This window comes from Artemia franciscana, chromosome 14 (assembly GCF_032884065.1).
Source record: "Artemia franciscana chromosome 14, ASM3288406v1, whole genome shotgun sequence".
Classification (NCBI taxonomy): Eukaryota; Metazoa; Arthropoda; class Branchiopoda; order Anostraca; family Artemiidae; genus Artemia; species Artemia franciscana.
Genome location: NC_088876.1, coordinates 7,917,291 through 7,940,084, shown reverse-complemented (window position 1 = coordinate 7,940,084; position 22,794 = coordinate 7,917,291). Strand labels below are relative to the sequence as shown.

General features: G+C 34.2%; 1 protein-coding gene across 2 annotated transcripts; it reads right to left on the bottom strand.

The window, feature by feature from the left end:
- Positions 1–631: 631 nt before the first annotated feature.
- Positions 632–22,711, bottom strand: LOC136035270 (tRNA wybutosine-synthesizing protein 2 homolog). 2 transcript variants are annotated; one of them, XM_065716945.1, is made up of 5 exons: positions 22,599–22,711; positions 16,032–16,214; positions 9,184–9,334; positions 6,965–7,232; positions 632–2,780 (listed from the first exon to the last, which is right to left on the bottom strand). In XM_065716945.1, the coding sequence occupies exons 2-5, from the start codon at positions 16,204–16,206 to the stop codon at positions 2,073–2,075; spliced, it is 1,302 nt and encodes a 433-aa protein (XP_065573017.1). In that variant the 5' UTR covers positions 16,207–16,214; positions 22,599–22,711; the 3' UTR covers positions 632–2,072. The 2 variants fall into 2 exon arrangements, with proteins under 2 accessions (XP_065573017.1, XP_065573018.1); XM_065716946.1 differs by lacking the exon at positions 22,599–22,711 and adding an exon at positions 22,537–22,582.
- Positions 22,712–22,794: the final 83 nt, after the last annotated feature.

Below are 22,794 nucleotides of genomic sequence, written 5' to 3'. Positions count from 1 at the left end.
GTGCATCCGAAAAGACCTTTGTTTTAAATAAACACAACAAATAAATAAATAGCTTAGTAATATTAATTTACTTTTTACTCGGTTGGTTCATAAAATTGATATTTTAACTTTCTGTGGTTAGTTTGTTCTTTGACATTATAATCAAGACGACCCCTCATACTACACTAGGCGGTTTTCCAGCCAGTTGCTACCTACAAGCAGTTAGTACTGAATAGTGAATTTTTTTTATGGTTTCCGGCTGGCTAATTCTCTATAAATACTGAGTTTACCTATTTTTACCAAAATGAATTCACAATTACTAAATCGCTTGAAGTACTTAAAGTACCAACTACCAAGGGCATACGAATGAGAACACTATCTGCCTTCTTGTTCTATCTCCCCTCTATTCCCCCCTGAAAACCGGGATCTTCATTGATTTTTCTTCCGGTTTTTATACAATTACTAAGATTTTTTTTTGTTGCGTAATTTTTCTAATTTGTTGCCACACTGAATCTTATAAGGAAACAAGCGGAGACTTTTCTTGTTTACAAACAAGCCCAACTAAACGGTTGTAACACCCAACTTATCTGAAGATGATCGTCGAGTAATACAACAGCCAATAGAATTGTATAACCGTTACGTATACTCGGGGTTTTGATCAAATATAGTTTAATGAGAATATGTAAAAATTCAGCAATAAAAGTGACATTGTTTGAATCAGAAGCAAATGAGGATTCTATTGATATGTAATTATTCAACTAAAGGGATAAATTTAACAGGATATTTCAATGATGCTTTTGTAGGTAAATCACTTAACAAATAGTTTAAAGTGGCTAAACTTGAATAATTTCATAACATCCGTATTAATGCATAACTTAGATTTATGGCAGTGTTTGTCTTTTGCTAAAGCAATCAGGAAAGTTACAGTTTCAAGAGCTCCATGATGATATATCTTTTTCTTATTTTGTATTGATTTCTTTTTTTCATTTTCTGTTGATATCTTTTTCTCATTTTCTGTTGATATCTTTTTCTCATTTTGTGTTGATTTCTTTTTTTCATTTTCTGTTGATATCTTTTTCTCATTTTCTGTTGATATCTTTTTCTCATTTTGTGTTGATTTCTTTTTTTCATTTTCTGTTGATATCTTTTTCTCATTTTCTGTTGATATCTTTTTCTCATTTTGTGTTGATTTCTTTTTTTCATTTTCTGTTGATATCTTTTTCTCATTTTCTGTTGATATCTTTTTCTCATTTTGTGTTGATTTCTTTTTTTCATTTTCTGTTGATATCTTTTTCTCATTTTCTGTTGATATCTTTTTCTCATTTTGTGTTGATTTCTTTTTTTCATTTTCTGTTGATATCTTTTTCTCATTTTGTTTTGATTTTTCTGTCACCCGTCATGGGCAAGACCAGTTCTAGCCATTTCAATCTTTCTGCTATCCTGGGAAAAAATTAACTCAAACTTAAAATGAAGAAAATAAAATTTTAATTCATACGCTGCAGAGTTTAAAAGAGAAAAAAAATACTTTCGAGTGACAAAATTGGTAAAGGTGTAGAATAGTGGCTCTCCAGAAGGAGAAATTCTAGAACAAATGAAGAGACATTTATAAATTGCTAATCTTATGCTAATTTTCATGGTCTTATTCGCGTTTTGACAATTCAACCCCAGCCTCCTCCTAATGGTCTCATATAGCTCCAGCCCATATATAAAAAAAAAAAAACATAATATTTGGTAAATTCTTAATTCTATAATTCATTGACACTTGGTACATATAATACAGTAAGAACTTCATCACTTTTATGTTAGTTTTTATACAGCCTAGGGATATATGACACTTTTTAGGAGGAGGGGATGCCTCGGGATGAATTATCAAAAAAGCGAACAAAACCATAAAATGAGCGTAACATTAGTAATCTAAAAGTGTCTCTCTCTTTTTTTTGTCTCCTTCTGGAGAGACGCTATTCTATACATCTACTACAAAATTTGCTTAACTCGATTTTTTATTTTTCAGAAAAGCTACGGATAATTTAGCCCAAAAACGCAACCGCAACTTTGGAACTATTTATAATGTTTGATGGCAACACTGATTGCCGCTATTTCACGGGAGTACAAAGAAGATCTAGAACTAAATGGTTAATCCTTGGAGCGTAGGACTTCACATCTTCCAAATGAGTTATCCTAACATTCCATTTTTTACCACCATCTTCTAACATTTTTTTAACTTCACTTTTTACATAGGCAGCCCAGTGTTCCCACTCTTTACATCTGTAAGTCACACTATTTTCCAAGTCATTAGATTCACTTTCACAAACCATTTGTTGTGATTTCAGAGAATAATCACTAGCAGGCATTATCAATGGGGACGACAGGGTTTCGTCTGGAAATTCTGTGGTACGATTATTTAAATGATGCTGTTCAGTCACATCTATACAATTTAATTGATTAGCACTTAAATTATCATCACTTTTTATCGTGTTTGAACTAATTAATTTCCTAGTTTTTGGTTCTAAAACTATTCCTTCATCAACAGAGGAGACAAAGTGACCATGGTTTGACAATTCGCTCCTTGAAACATCAATATTTCGCACATCTTCTTCAGTTTTGTCATCTAATTTTACGCAGCGAGATAACTTATGAAGAGAAAGTTGACCAGGTTTGACAACATTCGAGTTCACATTGCCGTGGATATGTAGAGTGCCACCTATATCTTGCCTCAGTGCTCGACATGCTACTCGCCAACCCGGCTCTGATGAGGGGATTAATCCTAAATTGACTCGGTTTCCTACATTCTGCGGACAAACCTAAAAAGGGAAAAAAGAGGCTGGTAATGTGGAGAACAGACAATATCAATTGGAAAAATGTTAATAAAATAAAAAGATCATTTAATGGAGTGCCTCTCATGCTTCCTGCAATAATCTGCCAGAGTCAGTCAAAAAGAGACAATCCAGTGGTGCCTTCAGAATTTTTTTTTATTGATTTCAAAGCATTTTTTAACTATTAAGGGTAGTGACATTTATTTGACAAAGACCTCCACATGCTGCAATGCATCTTCCATAATAAACCTATTAGGCCCTCCCCAAAAAAAGATGAAGAATTTAAGAAAAATATTAACTAAAACATATGACACTTGTTTGACTCGTTTGGACAACCTGACAATTGTTTGGTCCCTTCAGAAAATTGACAAATTCAATTTTTGTGACAAAGATAATCCACATGTGCTTATATATATTTGAGGGTAGCTGTTACCAAATTCGAAAAAGAAAAGAAAAAATAAAGTGAAAAATCAACAAAAAGATAAACTAAAAACAAACGACACTCGTTTAAGTGACCTGACACTCCTTTGGTTCCTTCAGGGAAAATGTAGAATAAAATCGTTGATTCCAAAGAATTTCTGAAGCATCACAGGACAATGGAAATTAGGTCTTAATTGTTCAATTCGGTTAAGCCGAAACTTTTTCTACTAAAAAGAAGGAAAAATAAGGAATTCAATTTTTTATGAAAAAGACCTCCACATGTGTTTATGTGTCTTTGATGGCAGTTGGTACCAAATAAAAAAAGGAGAAGAAACATGCTAAAACATGTAGTAGAGGTCTCTAGCTAAGCTGGAAATATGTGTTGGTTTTCATGATTTTTTTTTTTTGCTATGGCTTGGTGGATAATTAGGGTGAGTTTAATAACAGGAGGAGGATAATTAGGAGTAGCAGTTTTTCGTTTTCTTTTTTTAGTGTGTATGCTTTCCTCCTTCCATTCCCAGACGGTAGAGCTGTATTTTTGTTTTATTGTTTAAATTTAATGCTGTGTCGATTTTGGGATAAAGCTGTCTATTTAAAAAATAGAAAACGGATACAGAAAGATTATATTAATTACCTCATACATTTTAAAAAGAACTAATTTCGCGGAATTTTGAGAACCAAAACTAAAGGGTAAAACCCAGTCTTCACGACAAAATTCCATAATTTTAGTGCTAGAGGTCTAAACAGACAGATTATTTCCTTCCCGTCTTTTGAGAGTGTACAAATTATTGCAGTTACGCTTAAAGATCTTATCTGAAATTTTCAAATCTCTGAAACAATTTTTCCAAGCCATTTGTTAAAACTAATTTCAAAAGAACTAGTAAGTTGGGCAAAAAAAAGGTAAAGGCCAAGTTGGGCAATGTATAAACTCTGTAAAACAGGGTAATGTAGAACAGGGCAAGTTGGGCAATATATGTTTTTTACACTTAAATCCTCCTGACATATGTTATGCAGATCATTCCTTTCAAAACAGCTTAGCGTAGGGTTCATGGCAAATTACCTCAGATGAGAGAAATGTCAGATCGTCTCAGATATTTTCATACTTTCCACAGAATTGCCAAAACCCGTTCGCTAAGCTGTCCTCAAAGGTGATCTATCACAAAATAGAAAATGATTTATCACAACTTCACACTTACCACAATATGCATGTTCAGTCACGCCTTCATCTCCCTGGTCAATATTGCCATCCTCCTCCTCCCTTTTATAGTAGCTTAGCAAACAGTTTTAAGAGTAATTTCAGATGTGTGAAAATATCATTACGATCTTTAGGCGTCACAGCGACGATATTTAATGTGAGATACGACCGCCACAAATATTTACTCATAAACAAATGGCAGAAATGTCAGATTTACTGATGTCAGAAGCGAAAACGTCGGATACGAACCTTAGGTGTAATAACAACAAAATACGAATAATAGGCAGGGTTTATCACAAAAACATTTGTTTGAGCGGGGGGGGGGGGGAATATATTTATTACGAAAAAAACTATGATTCAAAAACACTGACAAATTTCCCACAATTTAATACCAATTTAAACAATAATCTGACAATTTAAATACAACAATTAGTTGAAAAAAGACTTTAAAAAATGATATATTATCTCAATTTTATTCTCTCAGGATGGTGACCATATATAGGAAAGAATATTTCAAATAGGAGGTAATTTATGGTAGCAAAGTTACAATTAAAGTGTATTTTTCGGTACCTTTAAGTTGAGTCTCAAATTTATGGGAACAAAATAGAAACAAATATACTGGGAACAAATTTACAGGTAACTTTAATCTATGGGAAAAAACATAAACGCTGCTTTTATTTCAGTAAAAAAAAAACTCTGTTTTTTTCTTCACGTTCGCAGGGTTTATAGGTCTCTCATTTTAGTAGGAAACCCTTAGCGCCAATTATTACATAAACTGCCCTCCTAGATTTCAAAAGTATCTTTTTTTTGTATCTTCATGAAAAAAGGAACAGTACATTGCCCCCCTCCCCCTATATTTTAAAGAATTGGCGCAACTGTAAACAAGATGGGAAAGCAGTAGTTCCAATAGTTTCTTAGCAAATAGTCAAACAGTTTAACCGCGCATCTTGCTATAAAAAAGAGATGATATCGTGTGTTTTTACCTATCTGTAGTCTCCAGAATGATTCAAAGGTCAGAAACAGCTCAATTTAGAGGGCGGAGATCAAATCGTCCCCCACGCTCCTGGCCAGATAAAACCTTTTGAATTTTTCTGTTTGGAGAATGAAAAAGACAAATATATAGGAAAAGAAATAGAATGCGAAAAATTTACTGGTCTATTATTTTAAAATCTTAGCCATAGACAATACAGGAATTCAATAGTTCAGTAAACATTTATTGGTCGGCCTCTTCTGAAGGAAACATGGTAATAAAATAAAAAAAGTACCATTAGATTCAGGCACGTACGCAGGAATTTTTTTCGGGGGGGGGGGGCAAAATGTTTGAAACAGCAGATATAGAGTAGCACCTTTTTTATTTAGTAATGCAAAAAGCACGTATATAGGTAAATACAGATTAACTTTAATCTGTAGTATTGTAGCGGAGGGGGGAAAAAGACTGAAGCCTCAAAAGTACGTTTTAGGCTCAGGTTATGTTCATAGCGATTTAGAACCAGTGATTAATCTATTATATCCCACTGAAAGGGAAATTTTAGGGTTAACAGTGCAATATGCGTGCTGTGGGGGGTAGTTCTTCTATTGCAAAACGTAGATTTTAATGAAGAATGATAGTTTCCAAAATTGATCCATTAAAAGCTGTACTTTATCCTGAAAAGGGGAGGGGTAAACGCCCCAATACCAAGGATAATTCTATTTTGCTGTGGAAAGCAAACTCTCTTTTCAAAAAAAATAACAGTACAATTGCTAATTACTTCAAATAGGGTAAAAAGTTAGAAAGAAAATGGGTTAATAATTGGGCAGTGACTTGACCGAATAAATGCATGACGTAAAATCCGCCAAAAAAGGCTTCACACATGTATCTAGATTCTTGATAAATGTCCTACTTTTGCCAGAAATCCCAAGGAACCATGGGGAAATTAACATTTCACATTTTTTTTTTTTGGGGGGGGGGGGGGCGGGCCCTAACCCCCCCCCCCCCTTGTGTACATGCCAGATTAGATTCCTTATGTTATACTCTTTACAGTTTTGTGACATCCCAGCCTGCCCCCTGATGGTCTCAGATAAAGCCTTAATAATATATTTCATTCTTGTGTTGAATCTTGTGATCATGTCATTCTTCTTTGTTAAAACACTTTTCTGCGTTCTTGAATCGATAAAATTTCGTTTCGCCTGAGTGGAAAAAATAGAACTATGAAAATAAATATAATTCAAAATGATTTTGAAATTGCATAACAAAGCGAGGAAACATGAAAATCTTATTAGTAGACAAATGATGTATATTGTAAAATAAAAATAACATTCTTTTCGTATTTTTGGGCTTTTTATTATTCCTAGGACTATATCTGGGAACATCAGCGGGTGGTGTGCATTGTCACAAAAGCGAGTATGATATTTGGAAAGGGTATAAAATTAGCTGTCTAGTTAAGCAACGTTCATTTTATTAGCACGTTTCCTTCAGAAGGCGGTACTCCATCAAATATTTACCAGTATGTCAAAAAGCTCTTCAGTAAATAGTTTAATCATATATTTTTCTCAAAGAGAGATAAAGTTAGAACCTTACCATTTTGTTATCTCCAAAATGAATTTCACATCTGTCTGCAACCCCATTAAGGACCAAATTTCTTTTGAGTGCTTCAACAGCGTAGGGATTCCATTCACAAGCATGTACAAACTTTGCTTTAGCATTTACTAAATACTGAAGACTGAAATACCCTATGCCTGCATATAAGTCAACAATAACTTCTGATCGGCAGTCTAGTTTAGACAAGCGAATTTTTTCGGATATATTCCCTGCGCTGAACATAGAGTGTTCGATATTCCATGTTAGCCTAAAAAGAAATTTAATATCAACAAAACTTAACAAAAAGTTAGGGAGTTTGGCCAAATGCAGACCGAGAAGTGACAAATTTTTATCCTTAATGAATAAGGAATTACCTAAAAAACAGGATATTTCAGGTTTAGACATGGGATGCTTGCTCAGACACAAAAGTACATCAGGGTAGACTACCCAAAATAAAAACATCTTCCAGTATAAGAGATGCAGATATTGCAATACGATCTTTTAATATGCTTGTACAAAAGCCAGGTAACCATTTCTGCGAGAGGTCTCTGTTGATTCTACCTTCTTGTTCAGTCCTTAGGCATTATAGAGCGTATCGACTTCCTCTTGTCAATTCCGAACGATCTAGGATTTCAGTTAAATTTAAATACCATTGATCTCAAATAAATATAGATTGGTTGAAAAAATTCTGAACGGGTAATTTGGACGTAACCAGTATAACTTGAAAAAAAAAACGCATTACTTATTGACCTTCTGTGATGAAGTATGTGCCCTTTATACAGTCTTTTAAATTGTTTTTTTTTTTTTTTTACCCATGTTGGAGTCATCTGCTGTTCACTCCTTACTATGCCTAACTTTTTTTTCTCTCTTTTTTATTTTATTCTAGCCTTTCATTTTCTAATTTTGGAATCTGGTTTTATATATACATTTACTTTTTATTGTATTGGTTGATGTTTTCAATCCTTATGATTGTTTCCCTCAACAATTATGAATTCTGCTCTCTTTTGGGACGTATGGTCACACACCCCAGCCCTTTTTAAGAGTTAAAAGCGATCAAAAGGCAACCAAATTTTCTCTATCACCCACTAGTAGCCTTAACATCCAGTCAAAACTTAGAGATGGCTCTATTGTCCAGCATAGTTGAAAGGCCCAGTAGCTTTGTCTCTGAGGATGTCAACCCCCTACAGTCCTAGGGACAAGGGCTATAAGCTACACTATTTATGCACTATAAGCTACTTTTATTGAGAAATGGGGACATGTTTGAACTTTATTGTCCAAAAATACAAAAGGTATTCCGACGAAGCTTTCAGAAAATGTTGAGGGGAGTGTTCAAATAAACCAAATACATTATGTGCATACAGGTTGTCAAAAGAACATTATTCAGGAATGACTGAGTGCATTAAATCGGAACTTTTAGAACACAATACATTTGAAATGTTTTCTCTTTTTTAGCTTTAATAAATACGATATTATTCATCCTTTCAGGAATGAATATCAAAATCTATATTAAACTGTTAATCCACATTCATTAAGGTTATTTCAGTAATCTTGGTATAATAGCGATTTTTTAAACATTATGGGAAATAGAAATACACAGCTCGAAATAAGGATTGTTTTTAGTAAAGTACAAATTATGTTCTGGCCTTTAGAAGGCACGAGGACATGAGCCAAATCCCCTTACTTTCCGGTCATTTTGAGTTTGATTTGGTTATTTAGTGTAATTTCCGTTCGTTTTAGGTGTCATTTATCTATCGATGGTGATTTATGGAAATTCTGCTCATCTTGATTTAATGTAGCTCTTTACTTTTCTTTGAAAAACTTCTTTGGTGGAATTTTTTTCTTTTAAATTAATTACTACAAAAAAGAATGACAAAGATTTCAGATTAAATATGATTTACAGCAAACTAATCAGAAAATACCAACAAAGAATACATCGCTTATACAGTGTTAACTGGTGTCATTCCAAGATCTTTGGTATAAACCCAAGGTAATTTAGAGGATGGTTCACAATGACTATGATACTTTTGACATTACTAATCTCCCACCCGTCAAAATATATGACGATGTAAGAATAGCTCTATTACTTTATTTTATGTAGTTGGAAATTCTCTCTATTACTTCTAAATGAGAAAATATACTAAGCATGAAAAACGTGCAGAACTTACGTGACCAAGAAGGCCTATATTGTAGAAAAAATAGAAATTCTAGTTTATATTTACCTTACATTATTGTCCTTGTGTGACACCCAAGGACTGTCACCATACAGGAGTTTTATTTTAGGACTTCTAAAATCGTCATTTTCAATACGTCCACGTTTTGCAATCCGTTTAACCTGAAGACACTTACAGATTGTCTGAAAGATCGCTTCGTCTGAAAAAAAACAAGAAAATTTTCATTTGCTCATTTTCCAAAATTAATGGAATAAACTGATCAAGACCCCAGAAAACATACGTGATTTGCCAAGACATTAATCAAAGCTAATATTTTGAAAGTCTTAGTGAACAAAAGTAGCTAAAGCACACACGGGTAAGGGCAAGTGAGCTTTAGCCCCTTCCTCTATAAAACCTAAAATATATGGGAAATGGAAAATTTAGTAACATTTGAAAACGCATTTTGTGCTTTTCTGTTGTTGCCTTTTTTCAAACTGCAGCCCCCTACAAATTTTCTGCAGGTTCACTCTCTAAAATATACGTATATGTATGCCCTTAAAAAGTATGGTATATTTGCAAGGGGGCTTAGACTGATATCTCCAGAAGAGGAAAAGGGGGAGGTAGGGGGAGGAAAGGGGTTAAAAAAATATTGTTTTGAAAAATTTATACATGTGTACATGCGTTTATGGATGCATAAAAGAGTAGCTCATAGGTGCACCCACCAGAAATTATTGGAGGGGAAGGCTACTGAATTTATTTTCCTAATGAAGAGGTAAGAAATGTCAGAGAGGTATGAACGGGTTCAATAATTTTCCAGATATATTTGAAAATATACGACAACACCGCGAAACATTGCATTTGGAATTGCAAGAGATGTTGGGAATAGGCTATCTCTTTTTTCATATCGCTCTCTTCCAGACAAACCGAAAGATAGACAGCAAAAGAGAGAGCTATTTGTAACATGTCTTGCACTTCAGGGACGAGCGCCAATTCGAACCTTTGTAAATATTCAGGAGTGAGAGAGAACAATAAATATTCTAAATGACACTACACAATCGTTTTTGACATTTCAATTTCCAACAATTTACTACAATTCCTTATAACTGTTTATGTCAATAAACACCCAATAGAACATGACATACATGAGTACTGGGAGATATTATATTGCCATACTCAAATTTACATCAATGCAACTAAACTGAAAGAGACCGGTTCAGTGTTTTCTAGTTTCAATTCTCTTCAATTCTCTACAACTCTCAATATCAAACCCAGCTTCATTACCACACTGGGATTTATGTCCCATACCACTAAATTGAAATCCTAAAATTAAATGTAAATTTAAAATTTTGTTTGAAATTATACATCATACAATATTATAAATCACAATTACTTTTGTAAGTTAATTTATAAAATAAATTTACTTATGAAATGAATTTATCAAAACTGTAATTATAACGAATATACAGTAGAATTATAAATAAAGCATAAATTTTTAAGTAAACACTTACAACATGATGTGATAAGTGACGTGTATACAATTTAGCTTTTGCAAAGCATCTATTTGATTTCAATACTCAGATTATGATTTCAATAACTCAGATGTATATCTCTTGTCACTAACATTGCCATTCGACTTTGGAAAAGATTGCCACTCCATTTTCCAACTTAAAACCTCATCTGGTTTTATTCTATTGTGCTTCCACCTAGTATTTCAATCGACTTTTACCTCCTATTATTACTCAGAGACTACTACAACACGACAGCCAGAACAACATTACGAAAAGAAGGGCTACATAACTACTTTTTGTAATGTTTCCTTAATCTAGAAATTAATAGTTACTTACTCTTAGTTTATAGAACAAAGTGGAAGCAACACATGTGAACCCAAGAAGACTTCAATTCAAGATCCAGTAAAAATCATATTTTGCCAAGCACTGCTACATGACAGTTTTGCTGAAGAAAATGAAGTGCCGGTTTATGTAACAGGTTGAACTTGAAAAGCCACTGGACATTTATTTGTATTTTGTAAAAATAGATTTGTGCCGGTTTCAATTTAAGTGTGCCAAGTTGTTATTTATGCAGCCCTAATTGACAAGCAGAAGAGGGGCAGTTTCCTGTCGCAAGTGCCGTTGTACCTGCCGGTAGAATCTCCCTTAAACGGCGGGGACCGGATAGAACGGGGACTGTCACTTCCCTTGTCTATTGGGGTTTGTCCCATGATGCTGCCAGATGGATTCGTACAGAATGATGTGCTGAATTTTGCCATAAGGAACTGGTTGCGATCTTTTCGCAGAAGATATTGTAAACGAAGTGAAAAAATTATTTGGTCTATAGCAAGATATACTACTTAGAAAACCAAGAGGCAGAAAGTTACGGACACTTTCGCGGACATTTTGAAAGTTCTTGACTATTGCGATAAGAATTCATTGACCCTACCTAAGTTCGTTATATATGAACCAGATGAAGTCCCTACAATTTTCGGTCCGCAGGGCCTATGCTGCTGTCCCTCCACTACTAGAGCCCCAGGCCTTGCTAATCCAGTAGCTGTCAATCATCAGCCATCTTATGCCGTTGTTCTCAAAATACCAAAATCTCTTGATGACCCGTATACTCGTAAGCAGTTTTTGGACAGCGTTTGTCCCGACTTAGCGGAAATAAGTAAGCTAAGAAAGTTGAAACCTGACTGGAAATTGTATATCAAATCTAAATCATCTACTGAGAATATTGTTGAGAAAATGAAAGCTATTAAGCCTGAGGTTATTGCTATGCTCAAAGAGAAACTGTTTATTACCGTCTTGAAGCAGGTTCACCTAACATGACTTAAACTTATGTAGAATCCCATGTTCCAAGTGCAATAGTAATCGGTAACTTTGAGCATTCCAAAGTGTTTCAGCGGTATTTTGGGACCAGGAAGGATCTTGAAGATTTTTTTGCCGTGGCAGTTTAGGTCAGCAATAAGAAGCTGCCAGTGGAAGAGTTCAAATTTCTCCTAAAAAGGTGTTTTTCCAGTCTTGGAGTTGATCACATAGCGGCCGACAGCATACTGATGCCTATTTGTGGTCGTTGCGGTGCTTCTGACTACACCTCCACGAACGATAATAAGTGCGCGAAAGATATGTTCTGCATTTTGTGCAAAAAGAAAGGCCATACATGCTACAGTGCATGGTGCCCGACTAAAAAGGTGATGAACAATGCTAAACCCCTATCAACATGAGTCTAAAACCCACACATTCAAGGTGCAATGAAGAAATAAACCAAGGATCCTCCATCTCTTATGCGATTGTCTCATGGAATTTAAATGGAAATTTTCTAAATCGGTCTGTATTTTCAAAGGACTTTATATCTAACTGTGACAAAGTGTATTCAGGAACACTTTGCAACTACTTTGAGCCTGAGCCTTGGGAAATATCAACCAATCATAAAGTGTTCTTGGTCGCTGCATGCCGCTATCAGTCTGGTGGCCGGCCTTGTGTTGGTCTCGCAACCTTTGTGAATTCATGTTTTCTTTCATCTATTTTTGATTCAGCAAGTGACTTTTTGGCAATTAGAATCCAAGATTTTGTTGTGCTAAACATTTATCTCACCAAGCACTACCATGACGACCGATCTGAAAGACTTTTTGCCATTAGTGCCACTCGTTTATCTAAATGCTTGCTAAAAGAGCACGATTTATGCTGTATCACGACTGATGCTGTATGAATTTATGAGCACGATTTATGTTGTGTTGCAACTGATTCAATTGTGATCTCACCGAGCCACTTCATTCTTCTAGTGATTATGATCGCTTAAGTATTATTTTTGGTCTCTTCAATGATAATTATGTAGTTGCACTGAAGAATGAGTTTTCGGAAGTTTCACTGAAGAATGAGAACTTCGGGTAGTATATATATAACTTAGACCATGTTTGTCATACGTCATCTGTAACTATCGCGGAAGCTGTTGTTAATGATTTCAATTTTACGTCAGATCACTTTCCTTTGTCTTTTAATGTTCTGATCGGTTATTGTGGTTCTTCTTCTAACCGACTTCCGAAAAAGCCATGTGTATTTTATGCTAATGATTAGGACAGTGCGTCTCTAAAGCTTTTCTCGAATGTGTGCAATGATGTCCTTGCGAAAATTTCAGTTCAAGCGTTCAAGAAAGAATGTGTCTGATTCTTGAGTTAGGCTGGACATTTATTGTAGTGAACTTATTTCATGCCCTAGATCTTGCAAAAAAATCGGCAGTACCTATTAGGCCAGCAAAAGTTGGAACTGAAGAGCCCGACTGGTCAACTAACTATAATTTGCGAAATGCTTGCTTTTCTGCTAAGTTTTGGCTTTCAGTTTGTATTGAAGCAGATAACTCGCACGATGGGTTGCTGCAAAAACTGTATATTTATACTACACTTCAGTTTGCAAAGCAGCTTCCTTTCCATCAAAGTTCAATTATTTCGTCTTGTTCGGAAGAAGTTCGGCCTCAACCAAGTAAGTTGTGGTCCAGTCTTGTAAAAGGTATGCCAAGTCAAATACCGTCTCGTATACCACTTTCCTCACGTGTTGAATATCATAAAAGAGAATTTTCTGCTCTGGATCCACATCTGCAAAATAGTTACTAAGTGAAACTCATCGATTTTTTGAACATGCTTCTAGTCTGGGACTGATTATTACAAAGAGCCTGATTACTTCTGCAATTGGTAAACTAAAGAAAAAAAATCTAGAGGATTTGATGGGATTTCTGCACAGCATTTGTTGCTGTGTGGTGAATGTTTATGGAACACTTAGTCCTCCTTTACCAAATCATATTTAATCCGGGATTTGTCCCTGATTCTTTTTCAATTGGATATTTTACTCCTATCCCTAAGAAGGTAAACCCCCTTCTGAATGCTCGTCTTTTCGCCCAATAATAGTTGCAACTTTATTTTGTGAAATTTTTGAGAAATTGATGAGTTGAGAGCTAAATGCCCACCATTTCACATTTCACATTTCACATTTCACATTTCAAGCCCACCCGGTTTTCATTCTTGCCTTGGGTGTGGTCATGCCCTTTTTGCTTAGGTATCTGCTGTAGTTGATGCAGAAAAACACAGTGAAGGTATTGCTTTAGCTGCCCATGATATAAGACGCGCATCTGATTCACTTCTCCACAAAGAGATTATATTTGATCTGGGTTTGGCTGGTGCTGACCCCTGCATCCTAGACCTGCTGGCTGAAATGTATGAAAATCTGAAACTGAAACTTAGGCTCCCTCTACTAGCTAAGTAGTGTACTAGTATCTTACATAATTCTTCTCTTTCTCCGCGTGGAAATCTCCTTCCCCCAGTAAAGAAGGGGGTAAGACAAGGTGCTATTTCGTCACCGACAGTATTTAATAACAGTATTTTAAGGCCATAATCAAAGTCACTTATGACTTACATTTTGCATGGTATTGATTTGTCTTTGATTGGTTATGCAGACGATTTGCTCAACCTGAGCTGGTCTCTACATAGGCTAGAAGCTAATTTTATCAAGTTGCAACAAGAGTATGCCCACACTGGACTCCAGTTTAATGCTGAAAAGTCTGAAGTGTGGCTATTTAACTCGAAACCAGATGCTGGTCAGAGCGTCACACTTAGGGATTCAATTGTTGAGCTTGTGGATGATATGGTAAATCTGGGCCTCCCGATTGGATGGTTAATACTAAAGACACGGCAGTTACTGCTTTCTAATTTTCAGAAACAGTCTTCTTTTGAGTATAGCTGTATAGCGGCAAATGAGCGGAAGTTTCATTGTCGTCTGTTGGCCCAGGTGTACGATGCTATGATTTTGCCTCAATATCTATACCTTAGCCCGTTTTGGCGCATTTTTACGGCTACACATAAAATGAAATTACGCTCACTGAACAACAAGTATGCAACGTTTTTGCTGCGTTGACCACCGTGGACAAGTAATAGGTATGTTATATACCAGTGTTACCACTCCCGAAGAAACAATTCTGTAGCAAATACACCAATATAATTCATCTATCAAGACCCACCCGTGGTCCAATATTTTACACCACTAATCAGCATCTGTTTCTGATTGTTTTGTTTGTGTTAGATGAATTAGTGTCTTGTGCTTTTTTTGTTTTCTTTTTTTGTGCTCCATCTGTTTTTTCATTGATGAGTATTAAATAGAATCTTTCATTCATGAGGAAACTTAGTATAGGGAGAGAAAAACATCAAGCCAAAAAGATTACCCAGGAGGTGAATACCTAAGTAAGCTAAGACAATCAACAATTCAATCTACCAGCATAAAAGATGATCTCAGCGCAAGTTGAGTTACTCTCTTGGTAAAACATGTGAAACCTGCAGAAGTGCTGGTAATTGATGCTTATAACGAGTGTTCTGTTTCCAGACCTGCAGAGCAAGCCCCTACAGATCAAAATTGTTCTGATATATGCTGGACAAAATCTTTAGGAAGTGTAATCAGCTTCAAGACAGAATCTCGATTGGCACCCAAAGACCCAGACCTTAGTCAACCCCATTTCTTTGGAATCCTGCAAGAACTGAGAGTCTATAAGGAGTCTAGAAACTCATTTTGGAACGAAAGTATGGCACCCAAAGACCCAGGCTTTAGTCAACCCCATTTCTTTGGGAAAATTCACAAGCTTTTGTATCATATTTGGCAACACTCATCACTCTTGCAAGAAAAGACCTTAGAGACTTTCTTGCTCTGATCTCCTGTTCATTCTTGATTTGAGATGAAAACTTCACTCAGAGATAAATCTTCACTGAAAAATCACTGTCTTGGAAGCCTGAAAATATCTTCCTTGCAACAAAAAGCCTAGGGGCAAAAATGAAAAAAAAATCCATTTTTGAGGTACATTCATTTAATATAAATTCGATAGTTATAACTTATCCATTTAAACAATTGTAGCCAATTGAAGGGAGTAATTCTTAGAACAAAAGCTATAGTAACCTTCAAACAAGTCTTTCCATTGCGAATTGATAAAACTGTTTTCTTTAAATAGAACAGTATCACCATATTTTTCCCATTTCTTTGGAATTTCCTTCAGAAGCTGCTCTTTGTTTGAACAGTGTTTCAGACTTAAATAGTGACTTATTTTTTCTTTCAGCTGCAAGTGAGGATTCATATTGCCACCTAGAAAAATCAATAACAAATAAAATTATCACCAATAGAAGAGCTATATTAAAGAATAAGCTATATTGAATATAACATAATGAATTTAAGATACATAGTAACACAAAAATATTTTTTTTTAAATCTTTTCATTCTATAATTAGGATGGTTGAGTGGAAGTCTCTCCTGCTCTCTTTTTTTCACCATCTTTAATTTACCTTATTTTGGTTTGTGGTCCTACATTTTGCTGTTTTTATATTTTATAGTTTTATAGTTTTTATATCTGTATATATATTTTAACTAAACAGTTTTAAAATAACAGTCCAGGATACAAATTTGAACCTGAACAACAAATTACTTTTCAGATGGATCGAGTTCAGATCCTTTATTTTGAAGATAGTGTCAGTTGAGCATAAAAAGTTTAGGAAAGGCAAGAATTACTTGTGTTTTATCATTCAGCTATCCGATCGCTTTTATTACCTTATATGTTCAATCAATCTAAAAATGTAGCAAGTTAGAGTCCTATTAAGTCACTGTATATTGTATCAGATTAACGACGCTTCTTGACTACTAAGGTCCCTGCGTCGGCCCTGCAGTGCATTGCTGCAGCATGATTCGATCTCTGGGTCCAGTATTACCAAGCTAAGGTCAAACCCATTGCGTCACCACAGGACGTCACTGTATATAAAGCATATAAAATTAGAGTTTTGAATAAGAAATTTTCAGACACTGCCAGTAATAATTGATTTCTATCTTGAATTAAATGACTAAAAAGGATAGGCTACCTTATATGTCTTAAACTGTTTTTGTTCTTGTCTTAGTTGGCCTAATACAAATTTATTTGTTATGTTAAAAAATATACACTGGGGTATCACAAAGCAAAAATGTAACACATAAAAAGAAAAGATAACCAAACACAACAATATTTCTAAAAATTATGGAGCTCAAATAAGGCAATTATACTTTCTGAGATAAGTTCTTTGAATGTTTTCCACTACTGTAAAGACAACAAACTGTTGAGAGTTGCTCTTTAGTGATAGCAAGCTTAGAAATGATTGTTCCTGATCGTTTGCAAATTGTTGTAACATTATGTTATGAACGTTTTTCTGTCTTTTAGGTAAGATAAAAGTTTGTTTTGACAGAAAGATCAGTTGTGAAGCCATAGGGTCAATTTGCTCAATATATTTTGTATGGTTTCTAATTTAGCAAGGTCCTCTCCCATAGATACAATAGTGTATTCAATGTTTTAACAAATGAACTTTTTGTGACCAGTCCAAGTATACAGCAAGGGAATAAGCCTGGTCAGACCCTGCCAGTACCAATAATGAAAGTAAAAAAGTTCAAAATAGGGATGATACCTTTTTATTGACAGTGAATAGATATAAAATTATTTAACTGGATATTTTGAACACTGTATATGTGTTCGAAATATCCAGTTAAATAATTTTATATCTATTCACTGTCAATAAAAAGGTATCATCCCTATTTTGAACTGTTTTACTTTCGTCATGGAAAGGCAGTGTGGTCTTCGAAGTTATCTAATACCAATAATCTTCTCATGCATGAATTTTCGACAAAATTAATTTGATTTCATGAATTCAGCCTCATGTCCAGGTATACTTCTCATAACTTCAGTGCTCCATTATGCTAAATTTCCACATCGTTGAGAATTCATTGTCATGGCAAAATTTATTGTTTTTTTTTTGCAAAATTTCATGACAAATATCTTTTTGTGGAGTAAACCTATGATTGCTTTTGTCTTTGATCAAGAGATAGGTAGAGAAAATCCTGCAGAAAAAGGCAACAACATTCTCTATAGCTTTATTCATCTTAATGATAATTTTACCTAAATCTCTTCCTGCTGAACATAAAATCAAGTCATCACCAAATTCAAGCTTGGAGATGGAATCACTGCTGCTGGAGCTTTCTTTTGAAAAGAAGGGGGCTGAGCATTGATTATGGAGCCTTGTGGAAGATGCAGTATAGTGATTCAATGCAGTATACAGATGATTCCTTCTGCACTCAGACTTTATTGCATCAAATGGATGGGTAATTGATGAGAAACTTGATGACTTAAGGGAAATTAATTTCCCTTTAATTTGATATATGATTAGCTTGTAAATGTTGCCAAAAGATGCCTTCACATTAACAAGCACTGAAATCACAAACTTACCAGTACTTGTATCATTTCTTACAGCTGCTTTGATTTGGATGACATTAACAACAGTGTTTCAATATTGACAAAAGCAAGACAAGGAAGTTGGTGGAATTTTGTTTCTACAAATCCCTTTAACCCTTTATCACCCTAAATTACCATAGATTACAGTTGCTAGCAATAAGATGAATCCAGTTTCCACAAATTTCAGTGATTATAGTGAATTGACTTGTCTGTGGTCTCCTGTGGTTTGTTATCAATAAGCCACTCCCTGTCCATTGACAATTTGAATGCAACAACACTGGTAAAGGTTGCTGCATTCTCACTGAGAGAGCTTAATAAGCTAACAACACTATTAATAAGAAATTTCTTGCTCAATATGGTACTGTGTACCATTTTTCAACCAGCTTCATGAGAATTGGTAGGAATAAAATTTACCGGAAGGAATTAACTTCATTTAACAGTTTACTTTGCTTCCTGATTGTGATTATAATGGCCTGTTTCTATAAACTTGTAAATACTGTTCTAGTCTAAGCATTTTCAATACATGTAGTAAGGTATGATGGAAGAGGAATTAATCACTAAGTTTGTTTGAATTAATGATAAAAAGTCATTTATTTTGAGTAGAAGAATTTCAAAAAGCAACAAAATGCTGATTTTTTAATCAAACGTTAAGTTTTTCCTAATTTGTTTTTCCACAATTTGTTAGTTCCAAGTGGAGCCCGAGTGTAACAATAGTCTAGGCTAACAATTATCATATTTGGAAAGGGACAAGGACAGTTCATCAAATAGACTAACAAATAGATTTATTCACAACCCTAAATAAAGAATAGCCTAAATCAACAAATAAATGCAAATACATGAGGTCTGAGTTCTTTATTTAACAATAAATTTCATAATCATATAAGCATATTAATTACTCTATTTTTTCAAATAGTTAAATAGATTAGCTTAACTCTAGCTAGGCTCAATGGCCAGGAATAGAAAACAAATGACAGTTTTACCTTTTAGATAGCAAATTCATTAGGTAAAATTGCCATTGATCTGCAAAGTAGCAATTTTTTCTTCTGAGGGAAACATAATAGAAAAACAACAGTAGGAGACTACCACTAGACTCATTGCTTTATGCTCCTTTTGAATAGGCATATAATAGCTATGTTACTTGTGCAGTGGTTGCCCACCACAGAAAGACACAATATAAAATTGTGAAAACTACTTTAAAAATGCTAAAATACTTACATGATTTATTTCTAAAAAAACTTCATTTTACTTTATCCTCATCCCTCCTCATTGACAGGTATATGGCCCAAATTATATATTCTCTATGGAATTTCCATTGTTTGATGTTATTGATGATGTTCTTCAAATAAATTTAACAGTAAACAAGCAGCATCAAAAGCATCAAACAACAAGAGAATCAATTGAGAATATATAATTTTGGCTATATATTTGTACATTATTGGGGGGGGGGATTGGGGGAAAGTAAGGGGAAGTGCTTTTAGGAACAATACAAGCAAATATTTTAGGATTTTAAAAAAATAGTCTCCAGAACACTACTATGTTTCCTTTTGAAGACAGCAACCACTAGACCATAGTTGTTGCTCTGACAATGACTGCCTATCCCCTGATGGTAAAATGTTTATTTCTAAATAACCTAAAATAAACCATTTCTTTATTCTTTATCATGTCATGATGCAAAATGTATTCTTTGTTAATACAGTTTTTTTTTTATTCTTTACCCTTAAGAGCCATTTTGAATAGCTCCTATCAATGAAAGAAAAAATGATAATAATAATGTGATTAGGCAAATATAAAGGTGCAGCATATCAAAAGTAGGCCAAGAATTTTTTTTTGGTTTGCACATATCCATGGGTCCATCAGGAGGGGGGGGTGTTTGGCTGTCAGGGTAACAACTAATATATTGAAAAAGAGCATTATTTTATTACCATGCTTTCTTCAGAAGAGCTGCTAAGCTGAAATCCAGTTCCAAAAATTACCATTACTTGAGAATTTTAAAAATCTACATTTTCAACTTTTAAAATAGATGTACTCACAGTTTCAAGTAGCCTAGCCTATAATAAATGGGCTGTGGTGAATACAGATAAAGGAGTTTACATTACTAACTTACAGATATGGTGAACATACTGCTAGATACACTCAATTCAATTCAACTCAATTTCAAGCTCTTTAAGGGTTCTCAAAGATGATACCTTTCCTCCTATTTTGAACTATAGAAAAGGATTGAGACATTGATTACAAACTTACTCTTTAATTATAATTCCATTTTGCTAAAATTATACAATCCACAGGCATTAATTCATCATGATCCAATTGAATAAATAATGCATAAACCTTTAAAAAAATTGCTGTGTTTACTTTAACCTGTTAGCATCTCTTTTGTTTAATGTGATGTAGCCTACCCATAAATTCAACCATCTCTCACAAAATCAAAAACCAGGAAAGACATGAGAAATCTATTATTTGTGCACATTAGGGGGTTGGGATTAAATGAAACATGAATTGTCTTTTTTTTTTAACCCTTTTGGCTAGCCAAAAATAAGAGAAAAGGTGTCATATCTGAAGGTCCATAAAGTGCTAAAAATTAAATTTTTAGTAAAACTCTAGACAAGCTATTTTTCCTATTCTATATTGGAAAGTGATTAGGTCAGGAAAATAGAATTTTCAGTAATGAATGCAGGGCAAAAACATATTCTGGGAAGGTAGTGCCAGGCTTCTCTCCTTACTCTTCTGATTTCTATGTCTTACAAATTTGCCTACTTGGCAGGTTTATCTATAGCTACCAATTGGAATTTTGACAAAAACAACATTAGTCTTATAGGCTACCTTAATTTTCAGTTTCTTTTTCTTTAGTTTTTGTTTGAAAATGCAATTCCTATTATTTGAGTAGAATTTTAAGCTATATTGATGGTTCTTTTTCTAAATTTAGGAAATGTAGCCTATTTGTTTGAGCAAAGTTGAGAAGCTAAAAATACTTTGCAAATGTTAAATTGTGTATTATATTAATAAATTGAAATTGAAATAACACATAGATTTTTAAAAGTCATCAAAGATCAATGCCCTCTAAAGGGAGAAGGAATTGAGGAAGGGATTTCAAAATATCTTCCTAAGACATACTTTATTCTGTAAAAGAACCCTTTATTCCTAACCAAACCACTTTTCAAGATAGAAAACATTAGCTTGCCTAGAATTTCACCAAATTTTTGAGTAAAATGACTGTTATATTCAGAAAGAGCATAAAAAAGTCACTGAGTGTTAGGCTATGCTCACCTTCTTCATAAGTCAGTTATTTAAACTTATTTACCTTCATCTTAGGGTGAAGAGTCAAGGATACTGGACAATTCAGTTCTTAATAAAATTCTAGTTAGTTGACTTCTTGCTATCTAGGAAAGGGTTTAGGTTAGGAAAATGAAACTTTCAGGGATGGGTCTACAGGCTAAAGTATGTCTCAGGAAGGTGTTTTAAAATAGGCTACCTATCTCTACTCCTTTTCCCTCTATAGGGCCTTGAAATTTGCCTACATGACAGGTTTTTACCTATTGATATTTTGAAAAAACAACATCTTACATTAATTTTCAGTTACCAGTCGCTTTTGCTTTGCCTTTAGTTCTAAAATGCAATTCCTGATATTTGAGTAGAATTTTGAGCTATATCAATTTTTTTCAAAATTTAGGAAATATATTTGCATTTCTTTAAAACCTTAAAATATGGAATTGAGCAAAGTTATGAAGCTGAAAATTTTTTTGTTGTGCTTCAATTAAGCAGAAGATCTATTTTGCAAGGTTTCACTTTTATAGCATACACATTTTTGAAGGTCATCAAAGGTCAGGGCCTGCTGGAGGGAGAAGGAGCAGAGGTAGCTGCTTCAAAATACCTTCCTGGGACATAGGCCTACTTTTTAGTCTGTATTCATCCCTGAAAATTTCATTTTTCCTAACCTAAACCCTTTCTGAGATAGTAAGAAGTCAATTAACTAGAATTTTACCCAGTTCTTTTTTAACACAATATTGGTAATAAGCCTATAAAAAAGAAAATTTCAACTCAAGATCACTGAGTAGCCTAGGCCTAGCTCAGTATTTTATTTCTCTTAATTCCTATTTCAAGACACAATAGCAAACTAGCGTATTGTTTAGATTTTGGTGTGTTGATTGTTCTGTGCATTATATAAACCCTAGCTTGCTTGGGTGTCACTGAAAAAACGATCAACATTCCAAGCAAAAAACAATACGTGCTTTTTCATTTTTGAAGTTCTCGCTAGATTTGAAATCCGTTGCAAGTAAAGCGTTCGGAAGCAATGAAATATTAAATATAGGTAAGAATCAAATAAAAAGAGGCTTGTGATTTCATAAATTAGAGATTTTATAACATGAGAGGCTTATGCTTAACTTTATGCTCCTTAAGTTCTCTAGAATACAAAATATTTATTTC